This window comes from Perca flavescens, chromosome 14 (assembly GCF_004354835.1).
Source record: "Perca flavescens isolate YP-PL-M2 chromosome 14, PFLA_1.0, whole genome shotgun sequence".
In the NCBI taxonomy this organism is placed as follows: domain Eukaryota; kingdom Metazoa; phylum Chordata; class Actinopteri; order Perciformes; family Percidae; genus Perca; species Perca flavescens.
In genome coordinates, this window is record NC_041344.1 from 11,045,877 (window position 1) to 11,067,730 (window position 21,854).

General features: G+C 40.3%; 1 protein-coding gene across 2 annotated transcripts in view; it reads left to right on the forward strand.

Annotated features, from left to right (window-relative positions):
• Positions 1–19,772, forward strand: part of myo1g (myosin IG) — a 50,837-nt gene extending 31,065 nt beyond the window's left edge. For both annotated transcript variants that reach the window (XM_028596613.1, XM_028596612.1), the window contains 2 exons: positions 4,892–5,049; positions 19,282–19,772. In XM_028596613.1, coding sequence (XP_028452414.1) covers positions 4,892–5,049; positions 19,282–19,444 — 321 coding nt within the window. In that variant the 3' untranslated portion in view covers positions 19,445–19,772. The remainder of the gene's footprint in view (positions 1–4,891; positions 5,050–19,281) is intronic.
• The last annotated feature ends 2,082 nt before the right edge of the window (positions 19,773–21,854 follow it).

Here is a 21,854-nt window from a genome sequence, read left to right on the forward strand (position 1 = left end):
TTTGAAAGCCATGATGTCTCTCTCTCATGGGTGGGCTAAATTCTCTGGGCGGGCAAAGCAGAGAAAGGGGAGGTAACTTTGCTCCTTATGACCTCATAAGGAGAAGATTCCAGATCGGCCCATCTGAGCTTTCATTTTCTCAAAGGCAGAGCAGGATACCCGGGGCTCGGTTTACACCTATCACCATTTGTAGCAACCGGGGGACCATAGACAGGCTGGGGGAACACATATTAATGTTAAAAAACCTCATGAAGTGAAATTTTCATGCCATGGGACCTTTAACAACATGTATTCTCTAATTTCCTGTATAATATGTAAAATTGGTCGGTACTTCTTTAAATAAAACTTAATTCTAACCTTGAACTTTAAACTAAAACATAAACAAGGGCACCGACACACTGTACAGCACTAAGTAGCAGCTCCACTTCCTCACAGCTACCAGGAATGTGGGTCAGACCCCTTGTACTTTATCCCAGCTGTCCTTTTTACTCTGTCCTCTCAATTGTGCACTTCCGCTATTTATTCCTACTCTCTTACACACACACATATATTCAATCATTTTTGACCCCGGGTCACTGCCATCTGTCAATAAGTGAAGGAACACCTTCTCCTTTTGAGTCAAAGAGACTTATAACGTGTTTTGCAGTATCACGATTGGTAAGAGGTCAATGGGGATTTATGTGTGTTTATGTTCGGTGTTGTGGTTGGTGTGTGAGGCTGTGGTCGTGCTATGATATTCAGTGTATGCTTAGCTTTAGATACTTTTGCTGTCTGGGGCGAACCTGGCTCATTTTACAGCCCGATCTGAGAAACTGGATCAGGGATCTCACAGGGCTGTCAGCTCTAAAGGACACAAGGCTAAAAGTGAAGAGAGAGTAGATGACAGCTTTATTTAATCAGATGTTTCAAGGTTCCTTCTTGAAATAGCTTTGAGATCATGGTTTTCTTCCATGGTTTGATGGAAGATGTTGGGCAGGCACCTATAGAAAGCAGGGACTTGATTTAAAGGAGTAGTGTGTGAGGTTTAGGTTTTGTTGTGTTTTCTTCAGTTTAGAATGAGCCGATCATATCTACGTGTGGAGTGGGTCCTCTTCCACTGAGTGTTGCACTGCCATGTTTCTACTGTAGCCCAGAACAGACAAACCAAACACTATGGAGAGGGCCTTTACCTTACCTGAAGGCCACCGTAGGTTCTCCTACATGCTTGGAAAGGGAGGGGTGAGGAATTCTTCATCTTCACCCCTAGATGCCGCTAAATTCTACACACTGCTCCTTTTAACAGATTAACAGTAACCGGAAACAATTAGGGGGCATTTGTAAAAGCCCCATTAGTAAGCTTTCAGTTTTTTTGCATTGGACATTTGCAGCTTACAATAATGGTGGCAGACTTTGTTGGATGAAATTACAGTCGGGAACAGATTTTCTCAGCTACATCTAGCTAGCATAATCTAATTACCTGATGCTAACCCTGTAAGTTGGCTATAAAACTCTGTCTGTTTTGTCTGTAGCTGATCTTTAAATGTGTCTAGCTATAAAAAATATGCAAAAAATAATAATAATGTGTTGGCTAAATGAGCTGATGATTCACACAAATATAGAATTAAAGAAACAGCATTGGGTGTTTGTGTATTGCAGGATAGAGCTGATGAACCCCAGTATAATGTTAACTATAAATGTAAGAGTAATTCAAATGGTATTTGTTTGGCAAATTCCTTATGGTGGGGGGAATTTTGAGGGGATTTTTTTTTCTGGATTTACCACTGGTACTGCACAGCGTGACGTATAAATGACGTCTACTTCATGACATTTCACTGTCGTTTGTTATCATACTCAAATCCCTTTTGGTGTCAGAATCTATCATTGGCAGTTTTAAGTGAAACGGTGATCAGATGGTACAGATCTGTCCTCTACTGTATGTACATTTTATTTTTCATTTGAAGGTTTGTGTGAAGAGCAACAACACCTACATAACACATAATGAGTCAGCACAGCTGGACGTCCAGCAGTGGTTTTAAAGAGTGAGACAGAGAGAGGGAGTTCAAAACATGCCAGAGGGTTAAAAACCATCATTATGCAGCAGCGGAGCAGCTAAAGATAGCTGATGCCATTAAGCTCTGCTGCTCAGGGTGAAGGATGAGTCTTATCCAGGTCAGATACAGAGAATAGAGAAGAAGCAACCAAGCTCTGTCCTCACATTGTGTCACCAGACCCTTGACCTTTAGTAATGATTGTTTCATTCACGGTTTCCAGTGTTTTTCCTGAATTGAATGGACTTGTTTGTGTAAACTGATACTCATCACAAAGTCACACAAGACAACTGAACTCAGTGACTCTGTCCTTTTTACATAACATCTTTGTAAAAAGTACAATTTGCAGCTTAAATTGATTTACTTTCTGATTCTGGGTCAATGAGAAGGATAAAACATGATTTCTCAGAAACATAGTTAAAATAATTAAGACTGGCATCCATGACAGAAACCTATTATGATTCTTACATTATCCTGAAGAGTCCGGTGGTTCTATATTAAGCAACTTACAGACGTCACCTCGCACTCTAAGAAACTGTAATTGGCTTCTTTTGCTGTTTTCTGACATTTTGTAACGTAAACTAAACAATTAATAAAAAATAAAAAATCAATCGATAAGGAAAAAAATCATTAATTGCAGCTCTTTTGTATTGATGACATTGATAAATACAGCCTTATATCACATGGAAATGTCATAAAGATAGGAAGATAAGAAAATTCCACACACCTTTTCCATGAGGTCGTTAATAATACTTTGAATAGAGAAATATGTCTGTTGATCACATTTTTACAATAAATGGCTGAACAACGGAGGCACAGGTTGTACCAGTGTGTGCTGGGGGCTTTAAGAGGTTTAATCCGCTCCATCTTCCATTCCCTTTCTAACATCTGTGACCAACCTCACTTTCTCTGTCTGTATATCTCTAATGCATACTGTTCTTCTGTTCCTCTCCCACACCTTCTCTCGCTCTCGTTCCTTCAGTCACAGTCAGTGGTGCAATGTAACTAAGTACGTTTGATCAAGTACTGTCTTTAGATACAATTTTGACGTACTTTGCTTTGGGCATTTCTTTTTTCATGCTACTTTTATACTTCTACTCCACTACATTTTGTAGCCAGATATTGTACTTTTTATTCCACTACAATTATTTAACAGCTTTAGTTACTGTGCATATTCAGATCATTAATACAACATTTAAAACATAAATCATCTAATACCTTATGATGCATTATTATAGGTTAAGCTAAGCTGAAGTATATAAAGTAATTAAAAATAGCTCTACCTTTACCAGCTGCAACATTAAAGTGATGAAAACATTAATGCATCACTAACTGAGTGAATGAGTACTTTCACTTTTGGTACTTGAAGTATATTTTGATGCTAATACTTTTGTACTTTTACTTAAGTAAGATCTTGAATGCATGACTTTTACTTGTAAGTAGTATTGCTACTTTTACTCCAGTAAAATAACTGAATACTACTTGAAATTGTTGGGTCTTTGTAAATTATAGAGAGTAGTCTAGACCTACTCCATCTGTAAAGTGTCTCGAGATAACTCCTGTTATGATTTGATACCATAAATAAAATAAAATTGAATTTAATTCTTCCCCCACCATTCACAGTAAATCTGTACATTATTCCAACTGGATCACATTTCATGACTTCCCCTCACTGTACCTCCACTACACATGCACCGCAGGCAGATTTTCTCTCCCCCTGCATACTCTCAGCAGCAATAATCCGCTGGCTTCATTCATGACGTGACTTTTGATCCAGGATATACTGTACTGTATTAGGTTCACAGGTATTGTACATTGACGTGATAATTCCTGGCATTTTTATACAAATGAATTTCCAGTGCTCCAGTATGTAAAGGCTGAATATCTGTCATTCAGCCTTTAGTCAGGTCTTGTCTACAGCAGGGGTAGAAGAAGTATTTAGGTCTCTTACTAAACTAAAAGTACAAATGCAACATTTAAACCTGCATTTAAGTTCTGCATTCAATATTAAGTAAAAGAACAGTAGAAGTATTAAGTATAGTAGAAGTATTGCATTATGTAATGTTAGGGTAGTTTGATGTGTAACAAGGTTTCATATGTTAACATAATCCTAATCAGCAAAGAAACTACAACTATCCAATAAATGCAGTGAAGTAAAAAGTACAATATTTCCCTCTGGAATGTACTGTAGTTGAGTAGAAGTATGAAGTAACAGAAAATGGGGGGCATTCAAGAAACTCAAAATTGTGCTTAAATAAAGGACAGTTCATTTAATTAGTTTTGTTCCACTGCTGTTGTACGGATTGGAAGCAAGTTTGTTTTTTGATAAAAAAGGAAAGCAACTAGGTAGTAAACATGAGCCGTAGGAACCGCCATATAACTGAGACAAAATGAAATAAACATTACATTTAAACTCAAAACATTTTAAAACCATTACCAAGAATGTTGGATGAAGCTGATCTTCAGTGCTGAGATGAAAAAGCTCAACAAATACAAAACAAAGCCTCATGCATTACCACTTTAATAACCTGCAATATTTTATGTAAATAACTATCAGTAATACACTGTTACTCAGTAGTGTTTCTTTCTTTTGTGGAATAATCTAAGTGATGCTTATGGAAGCAACACTGACCCTTTTTTGCTGTAGATGAATAAAGATGGTAAGATAGATATATCTTATAGATATGGAGATATAAGAAGTCACAATACTCCCTTCAACTTACTGTAAGTTAGTATCACCTGCATGAAGACTGGGGGATGTTTACCAGTGACTCCCTGAATACACGTACATCCTTTACTGTGGCCTTTAGTCAGAGTTGGCGCTGTGTCGGAGTCTGACTTTGTGGTTTTGTTTCTCTCCACAGTTCACAGGACTGAGTGTGACCAGCGAGGTTGACCAGATGGTGGCGCTACACACATCCTTCCAGGATGATGTCCTGCTGTGTTTGCAGCGAGGGGAGCTGTGCACCAACCAGGACCGAGTGGGGGAGCTGGTGGGAACGTTGGTGGACCACTTCACACGGTCAGTTCACACACGACGCAGTTTTGTTTCCTCACTAGGCGAACATCGCTTACCCTGTGGCTTCCTTCTCTGTTTGCACTGCTACCTTTGAAAGCCTGAGAGGCTTTCGATAGTTTCAGGGAAATCTTAACTTACCATTCTGGTTATAAAGAGTCGACACAGTCACTACTCCCCACCCGTGATGATGTGACTTGTACCAACGCTAAAGCTGAATACTATCGCTAAATTCCAAGTTCAGTTTCCCTAAAAGCTCAACCTGGACCAGACCACGGATAACATTTCTCAACAATTTGACATCAAAAGCATTCATAGAAAACAACTGTCGAAATGATTGACACAGTGGGTCGTCTGTTAGCTGCAGGGTCTCACTTGTCAAAGTGACCCTGAGCAAGATAGTGAACCCCAAACTGTGCAAATTTTGTGTAAAATCCAGTTTCATTCATTCTGTTTCTCACTCAAGCTCAATCGCAAACACCAATTCTTCCAATCCTAACAGAAGAATTAAAGTGGTATCAATTTTATTTGTCACAAACACATTTAAACTTTAAACACATTTAAACTGTAACATACATGTTTTTATAATACTTCTATGGACATATTACAGTTGTGCATGCACTTTATTGGCACCTGTTGTTGGTTTTTATCATTCATTGTGTCATTAGTAAAATGTTTGATAACTAATTTGCTGATGGAAGGAATTATACGCTTTTGAGACAGGTGTTTTGGGTGTGACATTACTACTATCTTCTACTACTACTGTGTGGACACTGCACTGGGCAGACAGTTTTCTTAAAACTGGCATAAATATTTTCTACTGAAAAGGTGCCGGTTGAAGCTACAACATTTTGCAGCTACCCTTTTAACAAAACACAATGTATTTGATGTCAAAAAGTAAGACACAACTTAAAACTATCTCTAGCATACTACATTTGTCTATTAAACACATTTTCTTAAACTTACAAAAATATAGAATAAGAAAACATAAATTAGGTTGGAACTTTTTTTGCTCCTACTGATCATTTGTTTGTTTTAAGACGAGACCAGTTTTCATTAGAACCAAAGCATAACAATTTCGCAAATCATACTCTTGGCATTTATCACTGTCATAGTTGTCGGTGTATGCGCCCCGCTCTAAATAACTGCTGTGAAATGAATCAGTTACGCTGACATTTATCACATTTATCATTCGGAACCTGATTTGTCATCGCTGTTTATAAACCTGATTCACATCCACCCGCATTCATCTCTGCCAGACTTCATTTAAATGGCACAACATTTCACACACAGCAGACTGTTTTGGTTGTGTGTGTGTGTGTGTGTGTGTGTGTGTGTGTGTGTGTGAGCATGCGTGCGTGCGTGCGTGCGTGTTGTTGTAAGTACGGCCCGCTGAGAGGGCACCCAGTCTGCAGTGATTGGTCTCCCAAAGTATTAAATCCTCCAAATCCTGCCAGGACCACAACAAGTGACATAGAGATACAAACAAACACACTGTGGAGCTCGTCTGGTGGAAATTCATTGTACTTATGCCAAAGTCCACCAAAGACTGCAATCACTTTATAGTTTGGACTCATTATTTTGGGGTTTTATTCTTCAAAAAGGAGTTTGAAGGTCCATTCTTGAAAAAAAAAAAGTCCAATTACTTGGTGTTTCTGAAGCTTTCAGCCATTAAGTATGATAACGAATTACATACTTAAAGGTGCCGTGCCACACAAAACCGTTTTTACTTGCATTTTTTGAAATATGTTAGGTCCATATGTGTTTGTGTTATGTTGTGAATATGAAAATGAACTGCTACCTCCTCTGTCAGCTCTAGCCACCGAAAAGAAATAAACGGAGAAATCAGGCCAATTACAAAAGCTGGTCAGTCTGACGTGGTGTTGCCTGAGCTCATTAATATTAATGAGCTTGCTCAGTTGCGCTGGGTAAAGGATGCTGATAGCCAGGCTCTCATTGGCTAGCTGTTAGCCAATCAGAGTCAAGCAGCTTAGCTCGTTGAATATTAATGAGAACTGGCACAAATCGAGATGAGTCTTCCTGCAGGCTTTCTATACATGGTAGAACTTCAGACATTACCACAAAGTAATGAAATACGTGTGGCAGGGCACCTTTAAGTCACAAAATAACAAACTAGCGTCTCATTTTGTTTATTTGGGTCTTTTTTTTAGCTCAAGTGTCCATAATAAAATGAATATAGCATACAGATACATCATGTATTGTAACACAATTAAAGATACTCACACATACTTAATTACACACAACCATTCATAGTTTTACGCCCTTCATATACCCACACACATACCTATACTGCCATAATGCACACATTATTATCTGCAATAAGCTTTAGAAACACAGTTATTTTCATTAACGATTCATCTGCACATTCATTTTCTGAAAAATTGTTTCATCTATAAAATGCCAGGAAATAGCAAAAATTGATTGCAGTTGCAGCCATAGTGGTGACATACACTCAGTTGCCAGTTTATTAGGTACACCTAGCTAGAATGAATGCAGTCTAATACAACAGTCCTGCAATTAATCATACATTCATAAATGTCATAATGTTCAATTTTTGTTGAAACTATTTTAGAGAGCTATTTTTTTTAACAACTTTATGATCATTTTTGAGGCTATAATTTCTATTTTTATGGTTCTGTTGACTTGTATTGCGTTATACTAAGAGGTGATGTTTTAAAGAAACCCTGTTAAGAAATAATCAGTTCAGCCTTATTCATAGTCAAGAGCCAGTTTATGTTTTTATGGGATATCTGGTCTCATGTAGAGATGAAACATGAAATGAGCTGTCAGCTCACTCACATCAGTGTGATGGTAGGCTACTTCTTATTTTCAGTCACTTATTTTGTTTTTGCAGCTCAGAGGCCCGGCAGACGGCAGCCGCATGAGGGTGTGTGTTCCCACTTTTATGAGTCTTTCTGTGTGTATGTTCAGCTAGCTGATCCCAGATCCCTGGTGAGGCTTTTGTGGGTTTTACAAGTCTTAGACTTTTGGTCTGGGTTTGGGGGGGTGGGGGGCAGCTGCATGGCTCTGGTCGGGGTGCGGTGAACGTCGTAGAGGAAAGTCGACCATCGAGAATCAGTTTCAGCTCTCCGTCTGTCTTTGTGCCACCATCTGCAGTGAATGGATGGGGGGCGCAACCTCTGCTCATGAGACAAAGTCAGGGGTGAGCTGTTAAGTGTGTGAGCATGTGTGAGGGGGAAGAGGAGGGAGGGATGAGGAGGATGACAAAACACAAACACACTTCTCTTGTGCTTCCTTCTGTCAGGAAATGAGATCCCAGACTTTAAGAGTCACGCGCACGTCATTTTTAGTTTATGAGGTTTGGAGATTGGTCAGGGGAGGTAACTGTCAATGGAGTGATTGTGTTTTTTCTTATCTCTAGAAATCAAACACAAGAGTGTGGGTCTGGGAGTCTGGGAGTGTTTGGTGGCACAGTGAGTTGTACAAAACTGGGTCAGCTAAGGCAGAGTTAGAGGCACAAGGTAAAGTCTGACTTCAAAGCCTCTCTGTGTTGTTGGCGAGGATGAGCGAAGACAAGCTGTCTGGTTTTCTGTCATGTCACATCTGTCTCTTGTTCTCTCAGTGGAGCTCAGTCTTTCCCTCTCCTCCTTCCTGCATGCACCCTCATCCCCTCATCTCTCCTGCTTTCTCTTCCTGTCACCTGGGTCTGAGCTGTCGGCATGAATGAGGCATGTGTGTTGGTATGTGGTGTCTGTTTACTCTGTGTGTATGTGTGCGTGTGCGTGTGCGTGTGCGTGTGCGTGTGCGTGCGTGCGTGTTTACTCTGTGTGTATGTGTGCGTGTGCGTGTGCGTGTGCGTGTGCGTGCGTGCGTGTTTACTCTGTGTGTATGTGTGCGTGTGCGTGTGCGTGTGCGTGCGTGCGTGTGTGTGTGTTTTGGAGGGGGTTGGACTCGTGGACCATCTGCTGGGACAGCTGGGGAGAGTATAAGTGGGCTAAAGGCAGGATTTAGGGTATGATCTGCCCCGGCCTTAAAAGATTGAGGAGGATTCTTTACTTAAAAGGCAATTTGGGGGATTTTATTATCTTATTGATCACCGTCAGAGACTGTTTTCTGGATAGAATAGAAGTTTCTGCATTAGCTGTTGTGCTTCACCAAAAATTGCAGCGGTTAGTTTGTGTCATCTTAAAACATACACTGAAATGAAAAATGCATGTAAAGGTTTATATTTACAACACAAAGACAAGTTATTATCCCCTGTCCCTGCAGTGATTGTTTTGCAATTTCAAAGTCAGATATATGTCAAAAATGGCATATTTAAGTATTTATTAGTTTCAACGAGATATGCAACCCACATAGCCGAATCCTAACCTGTATTATAGAATGTATGTTGTTGTGTTTAGTCATGGTTCCTCCGCTGCATTACAGAAGCTAACAAAGTCAACAAACAACCTTATTTTTATTTACAAGTTTATATATCTATAGTGTCGAATCCAAAATGCTTCCCCACATTACTTCTCAGGTAGTCTGGTGGTATGATTATCTGTTCTGGGGGTCAGATGGACAGTGCATTTCACGAACGCCCCGCTCTGAAGTACAAATATATATGAATGAAATGAATCCTCCTGCCCTCCGGTGTGTATACGTGAAATCCTCCAATCCAATGTAATTCGAGGTGACCTGCTAACACCTCACATTTTATAAAATGGCACTTCATTAACTCGTGGGCAAAACAGCTACTCTTCTCCTCTTGCCTTTTTATTAAGCTCCGTGCCGTGGCCAGAGGCTAGGTCGTCCGTACGTCTATCTCATTTTTGTGAAGACGATATCCCAGTACCCCCTAGAAGGAATTTCTTTACATTTGGCACCAATGTCCACTTGGACTCAAGGATAAACTGATTCGATTTTGGCGGTCAAAAAATGTCTAATAGGATAAAATGATGAAGTGATGGCATTTTATATCCAAACGGTCAAAGGTCAACTTCACTGTGACATCATACTGTTCTTAAAAAATGCTTTTCTGGCCGCTATTCAACGCCATACCTCAGGAACAGAAGGGGAGACTTTTGGTCGGATACTGAATTGGTGACACTAATCTTGGGTGCCCACCTTGAAACTGCTGTGATTGTAGACATCTTCTGTGCTGCCGGGTTGAAGATGTGTGTGAAGCAACCATGTTTTGCCAAAAAATACACTTAATACCTTTTATCAAATTGCTTTAAAGTCTTCATTACATATATTATATGAATCTGGATAGACATGGATGTAAACTGCAACTTGACTGGTTGGCGGAGGCATACAACTAATTCTAGTTTATTTTCATTTACTGTCTCTTCCTCTCCAAGCGTCTCTCCTTCTCCAGCATTTTCTAAATCAGCACTTTCAGTTATGAATATGGAAAGACCTGGGACGGCGTTGCATTAATAGGAATCTTCTGGGTCACCCCCTCCCTTTCCATAGAAGAAGCAAGAAAACGAGGAGTGAAAAAAAACATGATTTCATTAACCTCAAAGCATATGTGAGTGGTCTTGTGATGTGGCTTTAATGATCGTAGACTCACTGTGACCTGTCACTGCTCTCAAAGGACTTGTTGACTTTCTTGTTTTGACCCCGCGGACGTCAGCAGTTTTGTCGGTTAGTGAAGGCCCTCTCTATTCTGAATTCACTTTTTAGGTCGTAAAAGGCGTCATCCAAAGCTCTTGAAATAGCCTCCTCTGTTTCCCTGCCTTCCCATTTTTCTCTCTGTCAGTGTCTGTCCTCAATGTGCTCATCTCTCGGCCGGAGCAACAGGAGAAGCAGCTTGTGCTCTGAACTCTCCTCGGTCAGCTCGTCCCCTCCGCTCACTTCCTGTCCCATGTTTTGTCTTTTTATTTCCATGTTTTTTCTGCCCCACAGCTTCTGATCTGGTTTTAGTTTTGGTTTCATACACGGCTCAGGATCAGTGCTCATGCATTGCTGATCGTGTGGAGAGGAACCAGTGGTGCAATGTAACTAAGTACATTTACTCAAGTACTATACTATACAATTACTTTATACAAATTTGAGGTACTTCAGTATTTAATATTCATGCCACTTAATACTTCAACTCCACTTCAATTCAGAGGGAAACTGCACTTTTTACTCTACTACATTAATCTGACAGTATTAGTTACTAGTTACTTTACAAATACAGATTTTTGTACACAAACCATATGAATATGTACAGCTGAAAGAATTAGTCGATTAATCGATTGACAGAAAATGAATTGGCAACTCGTCATTTTTCATGCAAAAACATTTCATGGTTCCATCTTCACAAATGTGAAGTTTTGCTGCTTTTCCTTTGCATTGTGTTAATCATATTGAGCTTCGGACTGTTGGTTAGACAAAACGAACATTGTGAAGGTGTCACTTTAGGATCTAGGTAATTGTGACTATTTTCTGAATTTTCATAAACCAAACTATCAATCGACTAATGGAGAAAATGATCATCAGATTAATGAAAATAATCATTAGTTGCAGTCCTATCCCTAATAATTTAAAATGAGCTCCACCTCGACCAACTAGAGCAGTTAAATCCTGCTTTTACATTAATGCGTGAGCAATAATAATCAAATGATATAAAATATAATAGTATAACAGTCACAGGGGATTACTTTTGCTTTTAATACTTGAAGTACATTTTCCTGGTGATACTTAGATACGTTTTCAAAGCAGGACTTGTGACAAAATATTTTAACTTTTTAATTAGTACTTTACTTAAGAAAAGGATCTGAATATTTCCTCCACCCCTGGGAGTAACTATGGCAACAGCTTTTGAGCCAGGTGGACATAAATAGTATATATTAACACTGACCTATTTCTATCTGTTCTCATACAGATGGCACGTGATGTGCCTGAATCCGTTGATTACAGCCGGTCTGCGGCGTGTGTGACTGACTGCCATCAGCACCTGTGTGAATAGTTCAAATACGTTTTTACCCTTACACACACATTTCCATGACACTTATAAGCACATCAGAGTTCAGTATCCATAAGTAGAGCTGGCACCAGTGCTTTTCTGTATACATCTTTCATGTCATGACCAAATGCCTTTATTAAGATAAGATGAGTCACAATTTTCATGCCTAAATTAATATTATTACATTGTAAGGTCACATGTTAAAGTCTGACATATTTAAGAAGCTATGTGCGGTATTTTGCCAGGGAATAACATTACCAGTTTTTTTCTGTTTAACCAACCCTTCAAATGTAAATCAGTTGTATGTACCTTGTACAAAGGTCCAGGCAGATGTAGAGGAAGGATTTAGCAGTGTGATGGGATTGGTGGTGTAGTGAAAGACTCAGAAACAGTGAATACTTTACATCATATTCTCCCGATTAGCTCATTCCCACACATTTACATCAAAAACACTCTGCCGTGGCAGAGCAGATTTTTATAAAGCCATTCTGACTGGTGCCTTGGTTGTTAAATTTCAAGGACTTTGTGTTCGAGCATCTCAAAGCCTCCTAGGCACACTCACGGAGTCAGCGATTGACCTCAAAACTGCACCAGCATCAAAAGTCCTCTTTGTGGATTCAGACGGCGCACACGTGCTGCCTTTAAAACCACCTCAGAGTGCAACAAATGGATTCCTCAGCAATATTTTTCATTCCTCACTTTACTGTAGTGTCAAATACTACACAGCAATTCATCTGTAAAAAGAATTGCAGTTTTTATCTCAAGAGGCACATGTTTTAGGGTTTAGAGCAAAAATCATATCTTGGTACTTTTAGGCTGAATGGCGATATATATATATATATATATATATCCAGTATTTTCTAGTAAACAAGCCTGTCTGTCTCTGTGCTGAGAGCAGAGGGAAGTCTCAGAGACAGACACGCTCACTTTTTGAGCTCTGGACCGATTGGGCAACTGGCTGATTTTATTAACTGGTCCGATCTAACTTTTTACTGGCTCCAGAGCATCGGGCAATCTTTATTGTTGGACCCTGTAGTGAGAGAGTGAGCCGGGCAGACGGAACGAGAATGTAGGGGCGGAGTTACGTGAAGTGTGTGAGAGAGATGCACTGGCACGACTTTACGGGAGAAACGGGTTATGTAACGCAACATCAAACTACAGCAGGCTATATCAATATGAAGGGAATTGTCTCATCCCATCCCATCTTGTTTGGAAATATATCAATGTAATTTAAAAAGTCGATAAACCGTACCGCCCAGCCCTAACGTGTTTCCTGGAGTTGTCACTCAGCAGATGTTTGGGCCTGTATGACGTGTTCAAAAACCATTACTAACAACAGGTCCAATGCTCCTGCTGCATAATAACCACTGATAACGACCGTCTTCCTTTATTGATAATCAATTTGATGAGACGATCGGCTCCCTCACTGTTCGCTTTTATCTCAGAAATGGGTTGGTGGTCTTCAGAAATAATCAGAGGAAACCATTGAAGCCCGTGCTGTTAAACTACATCACACTTGATGACACACATTTGTGATTCACGCCATGCGCATGTATGAGACCATAGTGTCGCATTTTAAAGCATGTCTGCACCGTTTATAGAAATCACTCTTCATGCGTTAGCTCTGCTGTTGTTACAGTATGACTCATTTTTTCCCTCAGAATGCCCCCTGAGGAGACTCAAGACGCAGGGTGCAGCTGGTTGTGATAGGCCCACTGTTTCTGATGACGGTGATGGTAATTTTAATGGATGACGAACACTAGGACGCCAAAGCGAACCCTGTGATGGTCTGCTCGCCGCCACCTCACACCCGAGAGTTAAAGTGACCTCGGCCCACGTCGCCTCCGCTGCCGGGGCTGCAGATGCTGCTGTTGCCCCAGAGATAGTTGCCAGGCAGCTGGGGAATTTATAATTAAGATTGCAAGGGGAAATTACAGCCTTGTGTTGACGAGTGGGTGTCAAGTCTGGTGGAGAGGGAGGGATGAAAGGGGGTCTGTGGGATGGAGGGGAGGGGCTCTGACGGATGGAAAACTACAGGTGAACGTGAGATTGCTTCCTCTTATAATTACTTTTTTTAAAGTAAAAGTTTGACATTTTAGGAAATATACTTATTAGAGTTAAACGAGGAGATGGATGTGTCCTTTCAATATAAGACTACAGTCAGCAGCTGCTTAGCTTAGCTTAGCATAAAGACTGGAAACGGGGAAACAGCTAGCCTGGATCTGTTAAAAGATAACAAAATCTGCCTAACAGCACCTCTAAAGCTCACTAACTAACATGTTATGTCTCTGCTGTTTAAGCTGTACAAAAACTTAAGTGTAAAATGGACAATGCGTCGGCCGTTTACGGGGGTTATGTGCTGAAATATTTCTTGGCTTGAGCAGTTGCCAGACAACTAGAAGTTACTGCTCGCAGCCAAGAAAAACCCACCATAAAACCACAACTTGACGTTTTCACACTCTTTTTTGTACCGATTAAACATAACGTGTTAATGATTCAGCTTTAGAGGTGCTGGCAAGGGGATTTTGTTACTGTTTGACAGAGCCTAAGCTAAATTTACCGCACAAATATGAGAGTGATATCGATCTTCTCAATCCAGTTTTTTAGTGGGGAATCGATGCATTTTAGTACGCAACAATACAGCGTTTTCCTGAGTTTTAAATGGCAATAAGTCGTTTTCAGACAGCAAAAGAGACTCTCTACATGCCTCTGCAGAGCCAAGTAAAATAAGCACTATATGAACAGTTTTCCATTTGCACATCTCGTGATAGCTGAGAACAACATCTATAGCGTTGCTTATAGTTTCCAACTACGTGGTAGCCTGAGAAAATGCTTTCTCACAGCAACCAAACGTGTAAACTGAAACCAAAATAAACCTTTAAATATCAACAATTAGCTTTAAAGCAAAGCAATCAGTGTCTAGATTATGTTTTTAATCCGTTTGTATACGGTGTATATGGTTGACCTGAGCAAATTTAATGAATTTCAAAAATGGTGATAGCAGCTGTGAAGGAATTAAAAAGGTTTAAATGACAGTCTTATTTCTTACTATTTTTCTTCTGAATGGAAAAAAAGTTACTTAAAACACATCTGTTTAGATTGGCATACCCAACATAGCTTTCACCATATCCACCTTAATTTTACTGACTTAATTTCTTTAACTAGTTGAATACCTTTTTTTTTTACTACTGGATTTTAATGTGGATACATTTGTTGTGCTTCTATTATTGTTTTTATTAATGTGTTTAAGGTGTCCTTGGGTGTCCTGAAAGGCACCAACAAACAAAATGTATTATTATTAATAATAATAATAATAATAATAATAATAATAATAATAATACAAATAACAAGTCCTCATACTAAAATTTAAAAAAGAAACAGGTATTTTGCGAGTGCTGTTTTCATGTGAGCCACCTCAGAGGTTAAGGTGGGGTTGCTGTAAGTTTAGGCAACTAAAGCTACTTGCTTATGGTCAGGGAACGATCATGGTCATGGTTAAAAACATCTTGATTGTTGGTTGGAGACCGGATGCAAGCCGCCGTGTCCGGTAGCCTCCACCCCAACCTCCTCCCTGAGAGGTTTGGCAGCACTTAAACAACGTCATGCTACTTCCACCTTTGTCTTTGAAGAAAGATTTTAAGAAATGACAGATGCTGTTGTTTATTTTGGGTGATGGAAAAACTCATCACAGCCACAACGTACAGCTGTACTGTACGTTGAGCATAAATTCTGCAGCAATTAAACATATCTTCCATTTTATACAATAATGGCTCTTGTTTATGGCCCGGCTGTGTTTGAAGAGTGACAGCCGGCTGTATTTAATCACGGACAATCTCAGCCTCCAGTCTTAAGCAGCAGAAAGCTGCACCACAGGTCTTCGCAGCCGATCGTCCACAGTCCTCAGGCACAGCCAGAGGCCTTTTTCAACACTCTCTGCTGGTGTCGGGTTTCACTGGCGGTAGCCGGTATGATGCGATCAGTATCACACACAAAATCAGAACCCAGTGGAGGTCAGTGGGTTTCTGTCAGGGGTGGCACTGCTCCAGTGGGACAGGACAGGTGGTTTAGGGGGTTCAGCAAGGCGGGGTTTGAGGCTGATGAGGGGCCAAGTGGAAAAAAGAGAGCAAGGCCACACCTGTTGGAGTGACATATGATGAACGGCGCCATAGATTTAGAAACATTCTTTTAGCATTAAGAAAGCATATAATGTAGCAGCTTAAACAGGCTGTTTTGTGTAGGAAGCTTGAAATACTTCAGCTTCTAACACAAACTGCTGTTATGATGATTTCACAAGAAAATTGTTATTTACCCCCACTGATATGCAGGGTGAGCCTTATCTTTGTTCTCTTAGATCTCCGTTATCTTGACCCTAGTCTATGTCCTTGACGTTCCACTTTCGGGATTCCGCCGGATGCATGTATTTTTGCCGATTTCCGTTTCCTTCCGCTTTCTTTTTTGTTGGAATTTTAAACTCTGGTGGATTTCTGAGGACTATGGTTAACTGCTCCTCAGATCTCTGCAGGGTAAATTGAGACAGCTAGCTAGACTATCTGTCCAATCTGGGTTTTCTCTCACACAACTATTTTGCAGCGGCTCCATGTGGAGCTTAGCGCCGCCCATGACGATTGTGATTGGTTTAAAGAAATGCCAATAAACCAGAGCACGTTTTTCTCCCATCACGGAATGCTGTGAGGAGTAGCCAGACCCTCCTCTGCTCCGCAGCGTGTGTATGGTCTGGCAAAGCGAGACTATCTTGACCCGAACAAGCCGGTCCTGACATACTATCAGGTTGCAGGTTGGGTTTAGTCGGTCTTATGCATGTGGTTCATGTTTGGCTATGGTTTAATGTAGTTTATTAAGCAACTTCTCTCTTTCTCTCTCTGAATATGCCAATTATCTGCTTTGCTGCTAGTCATGTGTCTCATGTAGATGCCCAATACCCAGTAGGAAAGAGACAGAAGGCCAGATCCACCAAGGCTTTTGTGCCAGATGTGACGCATTCTGCCCCAAACACACGTCTGACTGTATTTGTCAAGCAGATGCATCAGGCTGGAGTCACAGTTTGCGTGTCATTTGTGCGAGTGTCTGCAAGGTGCGCCTCTCTCCTCACTGCATATGCATTTAGGGAGGATCCCGCAAATAAAGACCTTGTTAAACCTCTAGTGACAGAGCAGGCCCCCCCAGATGTGGAAAATGTGCTCATTTGCTGTAACCGAGAGTTAAATGAGAAAAACATCAGTTTCATCTCTTTGAGCTCAAGAAAAGCTCCATGACATGTTCAGCCTATCTTAGTAAAAAGACTGTAAGCATGCGTGGCAAAGTTAGATTTCATACAAAAGCAACAAAACCTTGTGCCTTCCATGCTGTTTGCATGATTGTTGTTTATTCAGTTAGTTAAACTAGATGATGTCTGACTGGACTTGACCCAGCAGTTTTATTATTTAGTGTACAGTATATTCAATACGTTTAGAGTGTTGTGTTTCCGTCCTGTCTCTAATCTCAGATTGTAATCGGTCTGATGCTCTCACCTGGTGTGTGTTTCTACTGTACCCAGATTGCCAGAACGATTGCATAACAGCTAAAACATTATGTAATATTCTTAAAATTAAGTTCACCTTTTAAAAGTGGGACTTCATCTGATTTTCAGCCAGTGTTTTTGAAGAGGACTAGTCAGTCTGGGGAGAATAGGACACTAACAGTTTGAAGCGGTAGGTTGTTCTTGCCAAAGGAGGCAGACAGTTGCCTAGGTGGCCTTAATGCATGAGCCAGCTCTGCTTATCAGTCACATTATCAACGTTCAAAGGCTTCCACAATTAGCTGGTTGGCAAATATTGTTCTGCATCTGCTTTTTTTAAAGCCTTCATGTTGGGTTCAAACAAAGTGTCTTAACGGATAGACAGACAACAATCGGTATACATTAATAAGAGAAATGGAAATATCAACCACGCACTCATAGTCTCCTGGGCCTATGGCTGTGACGTAGGTGGAACCAGTACAAGGCTCTTTGTATGCACACTTCAGACTGAGCCGTGTGCCGGGCCCTCTTGTGTTTGTGGGGTCACCGGCGCAGCCAGGCTGAGGCTGCAGGATCCCCACGGGCCAAGAGAGGAAGCTGTTACTTCGCAGTGGATCATCTTCAGCTGACTGTGCAGCAACCGGCCTGTCGAGCAAGCAGAGCGTGTGTGTGTGTGTGTGTGTGTGTGTGTGTGTGTGTGTGCTCCTGCATTCTGGATGTGACCGTGATCAGTTGAAATCAACCAACAGTGGAGGTTAAAGTGGTCAATAACAAACTCACTGTTTTAATTAACCATTTGAATTTTTCCAGATATGTTTTTGGGGTACATTTTCACATTATGAAATGAGACAAATTCTCATTTTGCAGGTCTTTTGCATCCATGAGGAGCTGTTTCAGGGTTAAAGAAGGTTCAAGGCATTCAAACACAACTCAGCGTTTTGACTCCCTGAGTCAGAGATCTTGTAGTCTTGCATTGTCAGACCTTCCTCCACAGCACTGCAAAGGAGGGTCTAGCTAGTCCACACAGCATTCCGGGATGGGAGAATAACATGCTCTGGTTTATTGGCATTTCTTTACCAATCACAATCATCATGGGTGGGGCTAAGCGCCATACAGAGCCCTAGTGCCGCTGCAAAATAGCCTCAGGAAGGAACTTGTTTTGGTGGAACATGTGTACGTTCAAAAGTTGTTTTAGTCGTGCAACAGAAAACTGAGATTGGACAGATAGTCTAGCTAGCTGTCTGGATTTACCCTGCAGAGATCTGAGGAGCAGTTAACCATAGTCCTCACAAATCCACCACAGTTCACCTGTGGTGTATATGTTGTTGTGATGTTTTGTTTTTAAGCTTATTTTCCTTGAAAATATCTACAATGCTTTGTTTTGCATAACATACAAACATTTGAGTGCAAAACCAATCTTCGTGTCATAGCACATCTCTTTATTATTAAGTGGGTGATTTTAAAGAAACTCTAAACTTACTTAATTATCCAATAATATCTATCTTGAAGCAACTTTGTTTCAGAATTGTAGTTGAAACGAGGTCACTATTTTCAATTACTGCAATCCATGTCATATATCAATGCACTGAACTCTTTGACATACATATACATATTTTGGAAATACCACAAAGTCTCTCGTGTAGGGGGCCCAAGTGTTAGTTTGGGATTAGGAAATAACGTGAGGATTAAGGAAATAGGAATGGAAAGGCATGTAGTGGAGAAAGCAAAGTTCAGAGATTGTGGGAATAAACTTTCAAAATATAGTAATACAAAAATGTGTGTTTGTCTTTTTCTCTTTCAGTATAAGAAAAGTCCACTTTCCCGTGAAGGTTTGCCCTTCAGCCGTGCAGGTTCACATGCGTGGAAAACTAAAGAGTGTCACCGTAGAAACCAGGCCGGGCCAAACCAATGCAGATTTCAAGAAGAGCCGAGATGGTTTCGTCCTGCTTGTCCCCGCTAACTAACAGTCCGCCCGACAACACCAAACAACACCAACAACAGGACCTTGACTAGACCACTGCAGCTCTGCGTTTGGGGAACTGGTCCCTCAAACTTTGCTTTGAAAAGCAACCGTTTACTAGCAAATATTGTGTTAACCCAGAGCAATGGCTGCTTTCTTAGTTCTGAGCTGCAGGAGGACAATGTTCCCTAGCCAAGTGTTGAAATGTTGAATAGAGAGCCAAAGTCCCGCCCCTTCCGGTGGCCCTCATGGGACATTAACTCTAAAAAAATATGAACGGTAGTGAACGGGGAGAGGCAAATCATTTTTTTTATCCCGTATGAATTGAGCCATGGATTACAAATATCATGTTCGTCAATTTAAACGATAATATTTCAACCGAAGAAAGTCTCAGTTAGCCGTAGGTTTGTCGTAGTACCACTTAGTTTTGTGTGAAACCGCTCAGTGAACTACATCTCCCGTCTCACACAATCTACCTCACCTAGCTTGATGCTCAAATTGCTTGCTAGCTAGCTAGCTAGCTTAGCTCTGTTCCACATCACATGTAACATTATCTTACCTGCTGTGTTTTACCCAGTGAAGTGTTTTCAGCAGATAAGCAAAAGAACAAGCGAGATCCTCTGCTCATTAGACTAACGTTACATCCCCGGTACGATACACAGAGACATCGTAGCTTCAGTGAGACGTCAGACATTAAAGTGTGTAGTCTTTCTAATTTCATATTTTCACAGTCTTATACTTAAACAGTTTAACAATAAACGGAGAATTTCTTCAGTTGAAAAATTATGTTTTAAATTGACGAACATGATATTTGTAATCCATGGCTCAATTCAAACGGGATCAAAAAATTATTGTTATCTCTCCATAGACTCTCGTTCATATTTTTTCCGAATTAAGGTCCAATGGACCGAAAGTAGAAGGGTGTGACTTCGGCTCTCTATAGAGAAATTCAGAAAGATTATTATGTCGCTGTAGAGACTCCAGACACAACTGCCGTCCATACCTATGATACATTCTTTGCTTTTAATGTTGCATAAGATATTTCAAGATATTTTCTAAAGACAAGATGGAACAAAACAGAAGTAAATGCACTTTTGGAATGACAAATTGTACATTACAATGCAAAAAAAACAAGACCAAACATTCCAGATGTATTTTTGTACATTGAGTTTGAATTTTATTAAATGAGAACTATTGTTTGTGCCTTGTCTCATGCTGTTTCCTTCAAAAAAGGAAGACTGTGACAATTATGCCATGTCAGAAGTAATAAAAAATGGGAAGAAGAAACAAAGTAAGAACAAATAAAATTAATTATTCAAGATTTACTTAAGCAACCTCTCTGTGTGTTAATTTCTCTCTAATGACCAGGCTACATTATATAATTATTTAAATGTTTTTTTCTCAAATGTGCTTTGGGGCTTTGAATGAAAACTAAACTAACTTCCTCAGAAGGCTTAAAGGATTTGAAGTGAGACAGTATCCAGAGTACACCAGTCACCGATAGAGTCTGTCATCGCTTTCAACATCACATCTTGGTACAGCTTCCTACCAAACAAATGCAAGAGAAAGCTGGCTAGGATAGCCAGGCAAGCTCTTAAGATCATGGGCATTCCACAGAAACAGCCATCTGATCTTTCTATACAAGCAGTGGAAAGAAAATCCAACTTCATCATCCAGGACGCCTCCAACCCCCTCCACCAAAGCTTTGAGCTATTACCATCAGGAAGAAGGTTCAGAGTGCCTCTGGGTAAAAAGTCATTATACAACAAATCCTTCGTTCCCAATGCAATACATATACAAAACTCATGCTACTGACACATCACACGCACTCTGCCTTCAATCAAAAGAACGTTTTCTAACATGGCAACATATTAGACAATAAAGATTTAGAATCTTGAATCTTAAAGACAAAAATATGAATGGAAGAGGTCAGGATCCTCAGTGTTCTGTGATCGATAGGATTTCCTGTACAAATAGTCAATTTAAAGTCTCAGTTGTATGTTACACTTCTCCACCCTGCAGGAAGTGGCGTCTTCTTAACAGCAGCAGAAAAAATTAACTCAGTGACGCAAAAGCTGGTTCCTCTCTTCTCCCTTTGGTGTCCTCTGGATCAGATCAGCTGGGTTGATAAACACACACGGACGCTGCAGACATTATTTTACAGGATTTCTGAAGACTCAAGTTAAAAACTTGGAATGTGCAAAGGTGTTCAATGCAGTCGAACATACAGTCAAAGAAATGTTTTAAAGTGTTACCGCAATTATAAAAAATAAATAAAAAACTAACATATTTTCTTTTTGCCCAATCTTTTGAGACATCTGTGAGATTTCAGCCTCAATACAAGAGAGGTGGATACAATTTTGGTTGTGCTCACAACATTGAAAGATTATATTTAGACCAGAGCCTCATCCAGT